Source organism: Anoplopoma fimbria, chromosome 4 (genome assembly GCF_027596085.1).
Source record: "Anoplopoma fimbria isolate UVic2021 breed Golden Eagle Sablefish chromosome 4, Afim_UVic_2022, whole genome shotgun sequence".
Lineage (NCBI taxonomy): Eukaryota > Metazoa > Chordata > Actinopteri > Perciformes > Anoplopomatidae > Anoplopoma > Anoplopoma fimbria.
This window is the reverse complement of record NC_072452.1, coordinates 12,220,635-12,233,979: the sequence shown is the minus strand read 5'-3', so window position 1 is coordinate 12,233,979 and position 13,345 is coordinate 12,220,635. Positions and strand designations below refer to the sequence as shown.

Below are 13,345 nucleotides of genomic sequence, written 5' to 3'. Positions count from 1 at the left end.
TATTTCAGCTGAATCCAACTGAGTGAAACACTGATCAAAACAGATCTCAATCTTCCTCTTTTTTTTCCTAGTATACGCTTGTTTCTTGCAATGCAAATTTATAAGCAAATTTATAGGCTAACCATCTGTTTGTTCTGATAGTAGAGTGTGGGGCTGTTAAATCTGACATTGTACACAGTAAACCACTTCCCCTTTTAGAGAAACAGTAACTCCCACACCCATATCTGATAGAACAGGGATTAGTTGTTACTTTACTGTGCTGATACTAGCATTTATTTATCTGATATGAGTAACTGCATATTTGGTAAACATTTAGATTAGTTCTTAATATCAGACTTTTTGAGAACCATTCTATATAATGTCATACAAATGTATAATATCTGTGAAAACAACTTTTTAAATTAGCAGTAACTTAAAATTAGAGCAAACAAAACCAAGCCTAGAGATCAAAGTAACCAAACACTCACTCACAGAGGAACAGCCAATTTTACATTTCTGCCAATAGAACCCGCTAAATCCTACACTGCTTCTTTAAATTGAAGATCTGAAAATACAAATTTTGTTTTGCAGATATGGCACCTTCCACTCACAATGCCAGAGTATAATTCAAAGAGAGATTGTATCTGCACTCATCTGCAATTTAAGTCTGTTCTACGGCATTAATAATCAACCTTTAGGCATTATTTATTATTTATTATTATTTATTCTGTTTCACAGTTTCCAAGCCAGCCTGAAACCTTTGAATCATTTTCTCTCATTTTCTGTGCTTCCTGTTACTACAGGTCTACCTTTGTAGGGCAATAGGCAATCACTCTTTTGCCCTAAATTCACCCCAGACTTGATGAACTGATGTTGAAAAAAATGATAACTCTAGTAACAAAGGCACCTTTGTACAGGACCTATTGAAGTGAAGGTTTTTGCTCTCTGTTGGCGCACAAGCATAGAGAAAACCTCCATCCAGTCTTACTCGGATTAGAAAATTGGGCCAAGAGGGGGAGTAATGTGCAGAGGTTTACTGGCAGGGCTGCGTTGATTAGAAAGAGGGTAGTGTTCATGGTGAAGGGGAGCAGCCGTATTCAGTAACAGCACCTCTTCCTTTAGCCAAAGCCAACATCTGGTGCCAGCACAGAGCAACACAGCAGCAGCAGCTGCAGCACCCCCAATTATGCTTCCCTTTCAACTCATTATTTTATTTCATGGGTCCCCAGAAAAAAGGCTTAGAACCCGGTTCAGAAAGTGAGGTACAAGTAAGAAGACGTTGTGAGTGTGTACGTCAGTGTTTCTGTGTGTTTGTTTTGAGATTAAGAGCTGGGTAAAGCTGGTCTTTGGTGATAAAACACATACAAGTTTATATTGCTCACTCTTTTTAGTCATTAGGCTTACTCTCTCTAACAGTAAGAAAACGTTACCACTGACACAGAAGAAAAGATGAAAGGTTGAGAAAAGCTTCTTTGTGCCTTATTCAAACTTCATTCATGTGTCCCTAGTTTGAAGTTATGAACTCTGACTGAATGAACTCACACTTTGATCACACACACACGATGTTAGATGACACTATTCACTTCCTCTGGAAAAAAATTGATAAATTAAGAGTGTAATGCACAACTAACAAACACACCACAGATTTTCACAGCACAATCAAAGTCTTTCTTACGTAGCCTGATTTCAAGGTTGCTGTTTCATCATTAAATCTCTATTCCACTCAGAACCTCTCTCTGAAAACGTCCTTTTGATATGAAGTAATGCAGGAAAAAAAGGAGAGAGTGACGAAGAGATGAAAAAAACAAATTAAAAGTCTGAGAAAATGTTACATTTTCACTGAGTCACAAAAAGGTCAACAGCAACTCAGTATGACTGGTTCATTAAAGGAGAGTGACCTTCATTTTCTTCTTTACACAACTGTTTACCGTGTTTGAATCATGCTATTACTGGAATAAGACAGCTGCGGTTTAAAAGAATGCTAATAAATTAACTTATTTTTTATTCTTAGCCCACTTTGAAATTGAGCAACCCGAGAAAAGTTATGACAAATAAATAACTGAAAATAACTTACAGAAACCAAATATGGTGTTTGTTCAACAATTGTAAGGTAACATATTTCCATAAATACTGTCATCAAAAAATGTCTTGGTTTATTTCTTTATTTTGGCCATATGACAGTTCAAAAAAGGATTAGCAAATATGCGATGTAAGCTGCAATACGTCTGTGGTATCAACCGATCAACATCTTTTCATACTCTAGAATGTGACAAGTATGCGAGCACATACCCGTGTTAATATTTGTGTGTGTTTGAGTCGGTTTGTGTTGGTATACATGTATTGTTTGTGCAGCGGTGTTGGTTGTGAGTTGAAATGTTGTTGACCCGGTGAGCTGCTGCAGTTACACCTCTGACCAACAGAAAACAGATGAGTCACATCACATAAGTGTGGCTGCCCAAACACGGACACTTTTACTGACAAGACACACACACACACACACACACACACACACACACACACACACACACACACACACACACACACACACACACACACACACACACACACACACACACAGATCGCATCCATATTGTGACCTTACAATGATCGATGATATCCAGTCAACTCTCTGGTTTGTGCTGGGATTTTTGCGATAACGCTCAGCTGTCCGAGCGGCTCCTTCTAGGAAAACTACATAAATAAACACCGGGATGTAAAACTTAAGATACACCTCAATCATTTTTTTCTTCTCTCTCTTTCCCAGCTTGACCTGCCGTAAACTCAGACGCTCCGCTCCAAAGATTCCTTTGCTACAGCTGCTGGGCAAACATCCCGGCCGCAGCTTGATGCCCTTTACGGGAGGCTCACTTGCCCGCAGCCTCCGCCTGCCCACAAGTCTCTCTGAAACCAATATCAACATTTGCAAGGTGTGATGTTTTACCTTGCAGTGTGTTGACCAACTCCTGACTTGGACAGATCTTATTTTGATCTATCCTCCTGCACAACTGGCATTAAGTGTATTTTGTGCATTATTTGTTCTACGCTCCACAGAAGTTCCTTGATTCCCGGTCAAAGTTAGTCTTCAGCATGTGTGTGCTGAGGCGGTGCGGTCCTGCTGCTTTCTGTTGACCCGTTAGATGATTTCTAAAGTGGTTCTTTGAGACCCGGGTGGAGATGTTATCAGAGTCTGGGAAGCCTGCTCTGTCTCTCTCCTCAGGACTGCAGCACTCATAAAACAGCCGGGATAATAAGAGAATGTTTGTGAGTGTAGGGCAGTGCAGTGGGGGAACAGTGTCTGTGACTGTGTCTGCTGGGCCTCGAAGCTGCCCAGAGACTCATATCCCCCCCACACTCCGTGTTTTTCTGAGCGAGGGTCTTTCTGTGGAGTCTCTTTCATCCCCTGCTAAAAGAGGTCAGATGGGAATGATTTTTTCCCTTGCTTTCTAGTAATTTGTTAAGTTGTCCGTGTGGTTCATTGAAATCAAATTTCCATGAAATGGCATGAATGAAAAGGGGGTGACAGATTTTTTCTGCTTTCACGTTTGAAGCTGCTTTTACAGTGAAGGGAGCAAAATGTGAACATGTGCAACAGAACTACCAAATTAAAGGATTTTTTCAGAACAATAACCAAATCTAGCAAAAATATCAATGCCTTCTGCCTAAATCTATTAAATCGTACCAGAAGAGACCTCATATAAGATGTAAACACACTTTTACCACCTGGTTGTAGCAGAAGCATTTCTGTGTGTGTTTTTGGGTGGTAGGCGGGTGATGTTATTTTAATGAGGCAGCAAGGCAAAGGGGCGGGGTTAATGGGACCAGCAGGGAAAGTGAAATGTTTTCAAAGGAGGCTGAAACAGTAGTAGTAGGAGCAGTAAGGATGGAGGAGGTGTAGCTTTTCTTTGAGTGACACTTCGGATTGCTGGACTGCATTTAAGGGCGCATAGGAAAAATTGTTTAGACATCTGATGAGATATAAATTAGTTCACTCTCAGCCTCACTGTACAATGATTTGCTGACAATATACTGAACACTTGCTTCTTTGACTGACGTGAAGTGTCACAGGAATCATGGCAACGACAGCTCTGACCGGGTTCTCCATGATGAGCCTGCTCAGCCTCGGGTACCTGACCTGGGACCTGATGAGTCCTAACCAGGTGGAAAACGAGCCCGACCAGACTTTTGTTGACATGTCCCCTGTTCCGGGGCCTCCTCACATCATTTTCATCATGACGGACGATCAGGGGTTCAACGACATCGGCTATCACGGCTCTGACATCAGGACACCGACGCTGGATAAACTGGCTGCAGACGGAGTGAAGCTGGAGAGTTATTACATCCAGCCCATCTGCACGCCCTCCCGCAGTCAGCTCATCACCGGCAGGTAAAACTGTTCTGTTCTGGTTGCTTTTTTTGTCTGTTTGGACCATCCATCCATCCATTTCCTTCCGCTTATCCGGGGCCGGGTCACGGGGGCAGCAAGCTAAGGAGGGTCCTCCAGACGTCCTTCTCCCCAGCAACACTTTCCAGCTCCTCCTGGGGAACCTGTTTGGACCAGATTTATTTAAAAGAGTTTGTTCGTTATTTGTTGTTTTGAGAAAACATTTACAGCATTGGAAATACCCTCTTATGCATAGTATTTTTCTGCTTTAATCAAAGGAGAATGATTTTGTATTTTGTCTTGAAACCTGCATAACAGCAATCCATAAAAGAGACTCATATGTCCACATGTTATTATGATTATTATTTTTATAATTGGGATTCCACTGAGTTGTAAAATGAAATAGTGATGTCTGAAAAAGTAGAGTAACTTCAATTTTGAATGAATGTTTCAAATGTTTAGCATCAACCTGAAGTTCAGATCTGAGAGTCATATGATAATCCTGATAATGTTTTACTGTCACATTTAAGCAAGTGTCTTTTCTTTGTTTATTTGTTTGTTTATCTGTATGTCACGTGATAAGATAAAATAAGTGTTATAAAAAAGCTTCAGATAAAAAACTAAACGTTTGTTAAGTTGAGGGAGGAAATTAAAACAATTGTCCTCTTCTCTCTTCTCCTACACCCTGTCCCATCCTTCTCTGTGTAATTATCTAACCATCTGTTGGATCTGATTATTGAAAACATGTTTGTCCTTCTGACAGTTTTCTTAATGATTAACCCTACAGATACCAAATTCACACTGGCCTGCAGCACTCCATCATCCGGCCCCGTCAGCCCAACTGCCTGCCCTTTGACCAGGTCACCCTCCCCCAGAGATTGCAGGAGCTCAGCTACTCCACACACATGGTTGGCAAGTGGCACCTCGGCTTCTACAAGAAGGAGTGCCTGCCCACTCGCCGGGGCTTCGACACTTACTTCGGCTCCTTAACGGGCAGCGTGAACTACTACACATACGACTCATGTGACGGCCCCAGGCGATGTGGTTTTGACCTCCATGAGGGGGAGTCGGTCGCATGGGGTCAGAGGGGCAAATACTCCACACATCTCTACACACAGAGAGTCCGCAAGATCCTGGCAACTCACGACCCTCAGTCCCAGCCACTGTTCATATTTCTCTCTTTCCAAGCTGTTCATACACCACTGCAGTCTCCGCGTGAGTACATCTACCCGTACCGCGGGCTGGAAAACGTGGCACGCAGGAAATATGCCGCTATGGTGTCGGCTGTAGATGAGGCAGTACGCAATATAACCTACGCTCTCCGCAAGTATAACTACTACCAGAACAGTGTCATCATCTTTTCTACTGACAACGGTGGACAGCCTTTGTCCGGCGGCAGTAACTGGCCGCTCAGAGGACGTAAAGGCACCTACTGGGAAGGCGGCGTCCGGGGTCTGGGGTTCGTCCACAGCCCTTTGTTGAGGAAGAAGAGGAGAGTGAGTAAAGCTCTTGTGCACATCACTGACTGGTACCCCACACTGGTTGGATTAGCAGGTGGCAATGAGTCCCTGACGGAGGGGGTGGATGGGTACGATGTTTGGGAAGCCATCAGTGAGGGGAAGGAGTCACCGAGGTTGGAGATCCTCCACAATATTGACCCGCTGTATAACCATGCACGCAGTGGCTCCCTGCAGAAAGGATATGGGATTTGGAATACAGCTGTTCAGGCCTCCATTCGAGCTGGAGACTGGAAACTCCTCACTGGAGACCCTGGCTACGGAGACTGGACACCGCCACAGATGCTTTCGGGTTTCCCCGGCAGCTGGTGGAACCTGGAGCGACACACTGAACCCCAGAAATCTATCTGGCTTTTCAACATCTCCGGAGATCCCTACGAACGCTTTGACCTTTCTGAGCAGAGACCAGATGTTGTCAAAGAGCTGCTGGCTAGACTGGTGTCCTACAATCGCACTGCGGTGCCAGTAAGGTACCCATCAGAGGACCTACGGGCTGACCCCCACCTGAATGGAGGGGCCTGGGTGCCCTGGGTCGGGGATGAGGAGGAGGACAACTGGGAAACCGTCTACCCGAAAAAGAACAAGGACTGGAAGAAGAAGCTGAAACTGTCCAATAGCAGGTCGTTTTTCAGAAGACTCAACACTAGGATCATGTCCAACAGGATATAGAAAGCACGTGACTGACAACGGTTCAGAGGAGACGCTTATGAAGAAATATGTGTTTTTGTTTAACAAGGATCCAAGCGCCTGCAAGATCCAGCTGCAGTTACGGTGTTTAAGCTGCAGGTGTATGTTCAGTCTCTCTAGAAGAACTGTGTGATGAAAAAAAACAATGACAGTAATAATTGTTTAACTGGTTTGTATCCATTTTGAATAAAAAATGTGTGTTCCCTTATATTAAATATTCTGTAATGAAAATGAGAGTTGATTTCATCTTACAGGAGATGTGTGTAATTAAATGTGTGTGTGAGAGAGACAACGCAAGATAGGAATATTTTATTTTATCAGTATTGCTGTATTTGACAAAGATGACAAGGTGACAAGGAGAAAATCATCTGCAAACGTTTGTAACTATAATGGATATAAATGACGACTACCTCTACTTCAAGTTTTATTTCTTTCATTGAAACTCCCATTCTAAACGTCTTCCCCTTATATTAAATGAGGTCTTCTTCTACTTCTACCATTACTTGTCAATTTGCGTCTATAGATTCGTCCAAAATCCACCAAAACTGCAGATAGTTTGCAGTATACTCTCTTGCAGTCACCCACATGTGTCTGCGGTTATAATTCTCACTTCTTTTTTTCCCAGAAGAACAAGAAGTACTTCCATTACTTGTGTTGGTAAAATCTCACTGCCCTGCAAGGCCTTTTGAACTTAAATGAACTTAAGGGTCAATGAATGGTAATGTCGATTCATATTTGTTGGATGTGTACAGTAGCTCACAACAGCAATATGATCTGTAAAAAAAGTAATTATTATTGGGGACAGTCTGGTTTGGATCATGCACTCACAAAACAAAAAGTGTCAAACACAGGTGAAAACTATAAAGGCTTTCTCAGTAGGGTGGAGATCTCAGCCTGGTATTTCTGCAAAGACAACTGTTGTATTGTGTGATTGAATTAGTACAACCAGTGCTGACAAGCATCATGAACCAGACTTCATTCAAACTTAAAAACGAGTGGCGATGTAAAGTTATACAATGGGCTCGACGTCGTCGTATTATACATACAATCGTGCCAAAACACAAAGGTAAACTCTGCAAGCTGTCTTGCTGCTCAGCAGCAGCTGAGTGGCAGCAAATTGAAGCACTGTGCGCTGGTAGTTTTGGTAGCTATTAGCCAAACAAAACAATAATAAGCCGTCCAAAACAATAACAGTGTGCAACTTGTTTCTGCCTCACTGTGTCTCTGGGAGCAGAGTAGCGCTTGGGGGTCATACATGCCCTCAGCTGTGTTTTCACTAGTGGCCCCAATCAGCCGGGGGTCGCTAAGAGTGGTGAGGGAGGATTCAGCAGTCAGTCATTGGCAGCAGAGGACAAGATATAAAAGCTGTTCTGAGAAAGTGTGAGTCACTGCAACCACAAGAGGTCCCTGAACACGCAGCCATAACTGGGCCCTAAAATATTATGCAGTTTGCTGCAGCAGAGTGTGAGATTAGCTGTGGACAGACAAAGAGGTGCACACTCACTCAGTCACGGATCCACAGACTCACAAATCACATTAACGACTGAACACATAACCTCTCTCCAGGCTTATGCCTGGCGGAGATAACAAAGAAGAATGTGTATTCCTGTGTTGGCTCATCAAGCAATATTAGAAAGTGACTCTTTTATCATGAAGAAAAGTGTGTTTGCTGATTTGGAACTCAGATGGGAAACATATGAAGGTGCCTTTTTGCATGTTGAGTTAAGGTTACCCTAACCCACAGGTCGATTCATTAGTTGTGTGACCATAAACAACTCTGCTATTTGACAGATCTGTCACATCTTATTTAATCTACAAGCCTTATTTTTGGCAAAGAAAACATCTTGAATATTCACGTGTTTATTTTACTACACTTTGTCAATTTGCGTCATTAGATTCATCCTAAATCCACCAAAACTTAGATAATGCCTCATTTGAAATGCAAAAAATGCAGATATCTTGCAGTATACTCTCTTGCGGTCACCCACATGTGTCTGCATTTATAATTCTCACTTCTTTTTTCCCCAGAAGAACAAGAAGTACTTCAAAAACAAAACAATAAATCATAGTTGCCTTGGCAAATGCATTCTGGTTGAAACATGTTGAAAATCTTAACCCATTCAGGGATGCACGGAGAGGAAACCATATGAAGAGAGAGGAAATGAGGAAATACGTTTTTACAGAATTGGAATTTCCTTTCTCACGTGTCACGTGAAGCACCAAAAACAAATCTTTCTATGAAATGAAGATCAGATATAAAACATGGAAGTGATACACTTAGTATTTTTGTGATCTGTCTTCACTCTGGTATGAACTGCAGTGATGTGAGAAATACCAGCTTAGTCTAATCGGCTGCAGTGCCAAATCAAATAACTGATGAACAATGAGATGGCGTGTGGGCTGTTAAAACACCTCCTGGAAGGCTGCTCCTAGAGATCCCTAAGAGCAGAAATAAGAGCTTTGGGACGGATGTTTATTTGGTGGCGCAGATAAGCTTCCGGTTCAAGAGAGGATCGAGGTGCGAGGGAATGACTAATATGAGACTGGGGATGTACCCATACACTCGTGTTGAAATGAGAAGTGAAACAATGTCCTGCCTTCCTAACCGCCAACCGTACACTGCTTCCTGTCAGTACACGTACAAACCTGAGGTTCTTCATTCTTGTTTTACATCAGTAGATTTAACAGTGATTAGATCATCTTTCCAGTGCAGTTAAGTACTTTTTAAAGGATAAAGTTACTGTGGATGACAGAGGAGTATGGAGCCAGTGCTTATTCTTCTTATGATGTTAGCTGGAGTATCGCATGGTAAAATCCTCTTTATGAAAGAAACATTTTCATCATGTGCAAAAAAGCTAAATTATTTAAGATGATTCACTTTGAGTATTACTTTTTCCAGCTTTCTTTCCAGTTGGTGAGACTAAATGTAATGCCACACAGAACACATCTCTGTGTGCTGTTACTCTCGGAGGATCTGTGAACATCCAGCTGATGACCAATGCCATCGGCTATCAGCTGCGGTGTAAAAAACAGCTTCCCACCGGAGCCATAAACATATTCTCTCTGAGGAAAGAAAAGGTGACTATACAGGAGCCTTATGAAAACAGGACAGAGTTTTTCATCAACAACGGGACACTCAAGATCACAAAAGTGGAGAGGAATGATTCGGCTCAATACACCGTAGATGTCCATGAAAATGGGTTCTTCGTGAAAACCATTTATTTTAAACTGGATGTTCAAGGCAAGTGTTTAAAAACGTCCTCTATTTCTCATCTTCTATCTTATTTATGCTTATGTTTCTTTATATTATTATAAAGGTAATCAATAATGTAATCAGTTATTGGCGAGGGAAAATACAAAACATATTGATGAAAGGACAAAGTATAATAATCTGCTATACACAGCAGTTACTGTTATCCAATTCTCCAAATGCTGATATAAAGGCTGTGAAGTGTTTTGTCCAAACACCAGTACTTTCAAGAGTTCTTTTATTTCTTGTGTATTTTCAAAATATACTTAAAAATCACAAATATAAAACTGAGTCCTGCAACACACTGTAGAAAAATAGTCCTGACAATATTCTTTAAGATAAATCTTTACCACATATTCACTAATTATTTACTAAATATAGACTACTCTGTGGGTGGCACTGAAAGGTGCTATGAAAAAGAGATGCTAGGTGCAGCACATTGACAGGAACTTGTGGCTGTAGTTTCAAAGCTACTTTCAGTATTCACCACTCGGGCCTTAACTCATTTTTTTTGTAAAATCACCCATCAGAAATTAAAAAAAAGAAAAAAGATGAATATAAACAACAGTTTATATTCAAGACATAATGTGAAAAAAAAACATAACTCCAGTTTTTCTTCATCCTATATGGTAGTTGATAGAAACTGCAGGGTGTGTACCTTGTTACAGACTCACACTAACAAAACAAGCTGATCATAAGGGGAGAATAGGTTTAAAAAAAAGAATTAATAAATATCGCCATGAAACTTCCCTAGATAATTACTTATATTTGTATTTAGTACTTAGAGCCAGGTCTGAATTATTTTTTTCATTTTGTTGACATAATTAAGTTAGATAAAAAAAAAAGAAAAGGAATGGTTGGTATTTCTTATCAATCGATATATTAGAAAATACTGTCAACAGCCATACAAAATCCATTTTCAGGTGTTTTTGGGGAATAGAAAATCAATAATAATTGTATAAATCTGGCTATGTATAATTTATTAAAAAGTCCTCTATAAAAAAAAATCCAAATATAGAACTTTATAAAACCGATCTATATTCCACAAAACTAAGGTGGAGATTTCTGGCTCATTGTATGAAAAAACATATATTTTTGAGAAACGGCCTTTAAAGATATGTATGTAAAATTCCATAAAATTTGCAAGACACTACATGTCAACAGGGTCAAAAACAAAAAGACGAATAGATATCACCATTAAAGATTCGATTTTTAACATTAAGACAATTCTTTTTGTATTAAAAGTTTTAAAAAGGAAATAAAGACAAAAATAGACAAAGTAGTTCAATAAACACCTAAATGTGTATTTTGGATGTTTTCCTTCAACTTGCTAGAAAGAAAATATGTTATGAAAGCAAAATAACCCAAATCTCAAAATCAACCAGTGCATCAAAAAATAATGTTTTCACCTGTTGTCTAGAGGTTGGTGGATGTAATGCAGTCTGCTGCAATAGGTACAGGGATAACAAGGAAGACTACGTTTCTGCAATCAACGTCATATTTTCATACTTGATAGTTAAGGCGGCAAACAAAATGTAATATATGATTCTTTACTGTTTTTTACTGGGTTTTTTTATTGCTCATTTGCTTATTTATAATACTTATTTTTGATCTTGGTTTTTTACTATGTCTCTTGTTTGCACTATCCTCTATGCTGCTGTAACCCTGTAATGTTTCCCCGCTGTGGGACTAATAAAGGATGATCTTATCTTATCTTATTTTATCTTATCATAACATCCTAGTGAACAAATCCCAAACTTTACAATAAAGTGCTGTGCAGTTCTACGTATAATAATCATTGTGGTCTCTCCTCCGTAGAAAACATTTTGCACATCTTGATCCCAGTCGTTTCTGCGGTGGGCGTTCTTCTGATCGTTGTGGTGTGTTGCTGTGTGTGCCGGAAAGTGAGACGTCGTAAGAAGTCAGGTAGGACTTTACACGCATATTTGTAATCAAATAAAAGTCAAAAAGATCAGTCAAAACCGTTGTTCAAAGACTCATTTTTTAAATTCTGTTTTAACTGCAAAATAATTTTGCTTTATTCTGTCTGTTGTCCATCCTCAGGTAAACAACTGAGAAAAAGCACCTTGAATTCGGCTGTAAGTGAACTCACCTGAGGAACAGGATCACCAATGAACTGAGGACTCAAAGAAAAAAAAAAGGACTAGGACTACTTGCATTACTTGGGAGCTTGAAAAGTATTTTTTTGTATCTTGAATTAGTGTTGTGGTATCAGTGAAATGTCGGGCACGTCATGTTTGCAGCTTTGTGAAGCCTGATCAGAATAGATAATGTAAATAATTGGATTTTTGTAATCTATTTTAAATAAAGTACAGGACTTTTTACATTTGACAAAATAGCAGTGGTCTCCCTGCATTGTCATCATTTGCCCATTTAAAGTCTTGGTAATTGAATGTTTGCGTGTAAACTTGAGACCAAAAATAAATCTGATGGACCATTATGCACAATATTTATTAATAGACTTTTTACCCAATGGGAGGATGTTGCTGTACATTAAACCCTGCATTAAATGCTGGATACATGGAATTAAGTTGCATCATTGTAAAAGGCAACAATATTTCCATTGCTTTCAACAAACAAGAAATCACTCATTTATATTTAGCTGTTAAGCTTTTACTGAAAATCATATCAGTCAAAGACTTTAAACACTAGCAGGAACTAGACGACTGAAGTAGTTGTGTTGTGTTTCTAGTATTAGTTGATGCTGCAGCTTATAAATCCTCTTGTGCTGTGACGACATCTACTGGTTGTATTTTTTTTCACTCACATTATTTCCTGGTTAGGTAACAACTGTTTATGTTCATCTTTGAATGTAACTTTCTGTTTTGTTTTCGGCCTGCATATGAAAAGACATTTGTGTTTCATGTTAGTTACAGGGACTTCATGGTAGTACCAGAAGTATTTGTGGCCGTGGTGAAACCCCTAATTTGTTCTCTCTTCTGCTGGGGAACACTCTTTCCAGGAAAGCACAGAGTTCTTGATTCTCTTAAAAACACAATTTATGAATATAGAATAGATAAAACAATTAAAATAGTCCAGGCCTAGAGTCTCTTTAGGTCCACCAGTGCTTCAAGTTGGCAGATCTGAAGTCCGGGGGAGATCCAGGAGTAATAGATAGAGAAGCCAATGCCCCAATCCCAACGTCCCCCCTAAGGCCTAAAATCCATCATTTCAAATAATCTATTAACTTGTTTTTGTAAAAACAGCTTCGATGAGAAAATTAAATGTTTGATGATTAAATCTGTGTGATATAATCTTTGCTTCCATTCCTCTGCTTTCATGTGTTTTTATGTTCCATCTTTATTTATTAATGTTTCTGAGTAAATGTAAGCTCCATGCTTCCACTGGTAACCTAATGTTTAATGTCACATTGCTATGAATTGTGGGTAATTCCCTCAGGCAAAGTCTACAGAAATGCCAGTTTAAGGAGAGGGTCCATAAAGAGCTTAAAATGCCTTGAGAACCCTCAAACACTCAACATTTTGACCGTGGGACAGCCCTAAACACTCA

At 40.0% G+C, this 13,345-nt stretch overlaps 2 protein-coding genes across 2 annotated transcripts; both read left to right on the top strand.

Moving 5' to 3' along the window:
* Nucleotides 1-4,049: 4,049 nt before the first annotated feature.
* Nucleotides 4,050-6,546, top strand: arsia (arylsulfatase family, member Ia). Its single transcript, XM_054598052.1, has 2 exons — nt 4,050-4,363; nt 5,148-6,546. The coding sequence occupies exons 1-2, from the start codon at nt 4,050-4,052 to the stop codon at nt 6,544-6,546; spliced, it is 1,713 nt and encodes a 570-aa protein (XP_054454027.1).
* Nucleotides 6,547-9,184: 2,638 nt separating this feature from the next.
* si:zfos-741a10.3 (uncharacterized protein LOC796591 homolog) lies at nt 9,185-13,067 on the top strand. The gene is made up of 4 exons (XM_054597762.1): nt 9,185-9,372; nt 9,464-9,805; nt 11,633-11,740; nt 11,879-13,067. Exons 1-4 carry the CDS (start codon nt 9,324-9,326, stop codon nt 11,929-11,931), a joined length of 552 nt encoding a protein of 183 aa, XP_054453737.1. The 5' UTR covers nt 9,185-9,323; the 3' UTR covers nt 11,932-13,067.
* Nucleotides 13,068-13,345: the final 278 nt, after the last annotated feature.

Bases quoted from the DNA above. Each gene is read 5' to 3' on its own strand.
- arsia (XM_054598052.1), top strand. From the start codon at position 4,050: ATGGCAACGACAGCTCTGACCGGGTTCTCCATGATGAGCCTGCTCAGC. The intron at 4,364-5,147 runs GTAAAACTGTTC...TTAACCCTACAG, and splicing joins AGTCAGCTCATCACCGGCAG to ATACCAAATTCACACTGGCC.
- si:zfos-741a10.3 (XM_054597762.1), top strand. From the start codon at position 9,324: ATGGAGCCAGTGCTTATTCTTCTTATGATGTTAGCTGGAGTATCGCAT. The intron at 9,373-9,463 runs GTAAAATCCTCT...TACTTTTTCCAG, and splicing joins GTTAGCTGGAGTATCGCATG to CTTTCTTTCCAGTTGGTGAG. The intron at 9,806-11,632 runs GCAAGTGTTTAA...TCTCCTCCGTAG, and splicing joins TTTTAAACTGGATGTTCAAG to AAAACATTTTGCACATCTTG.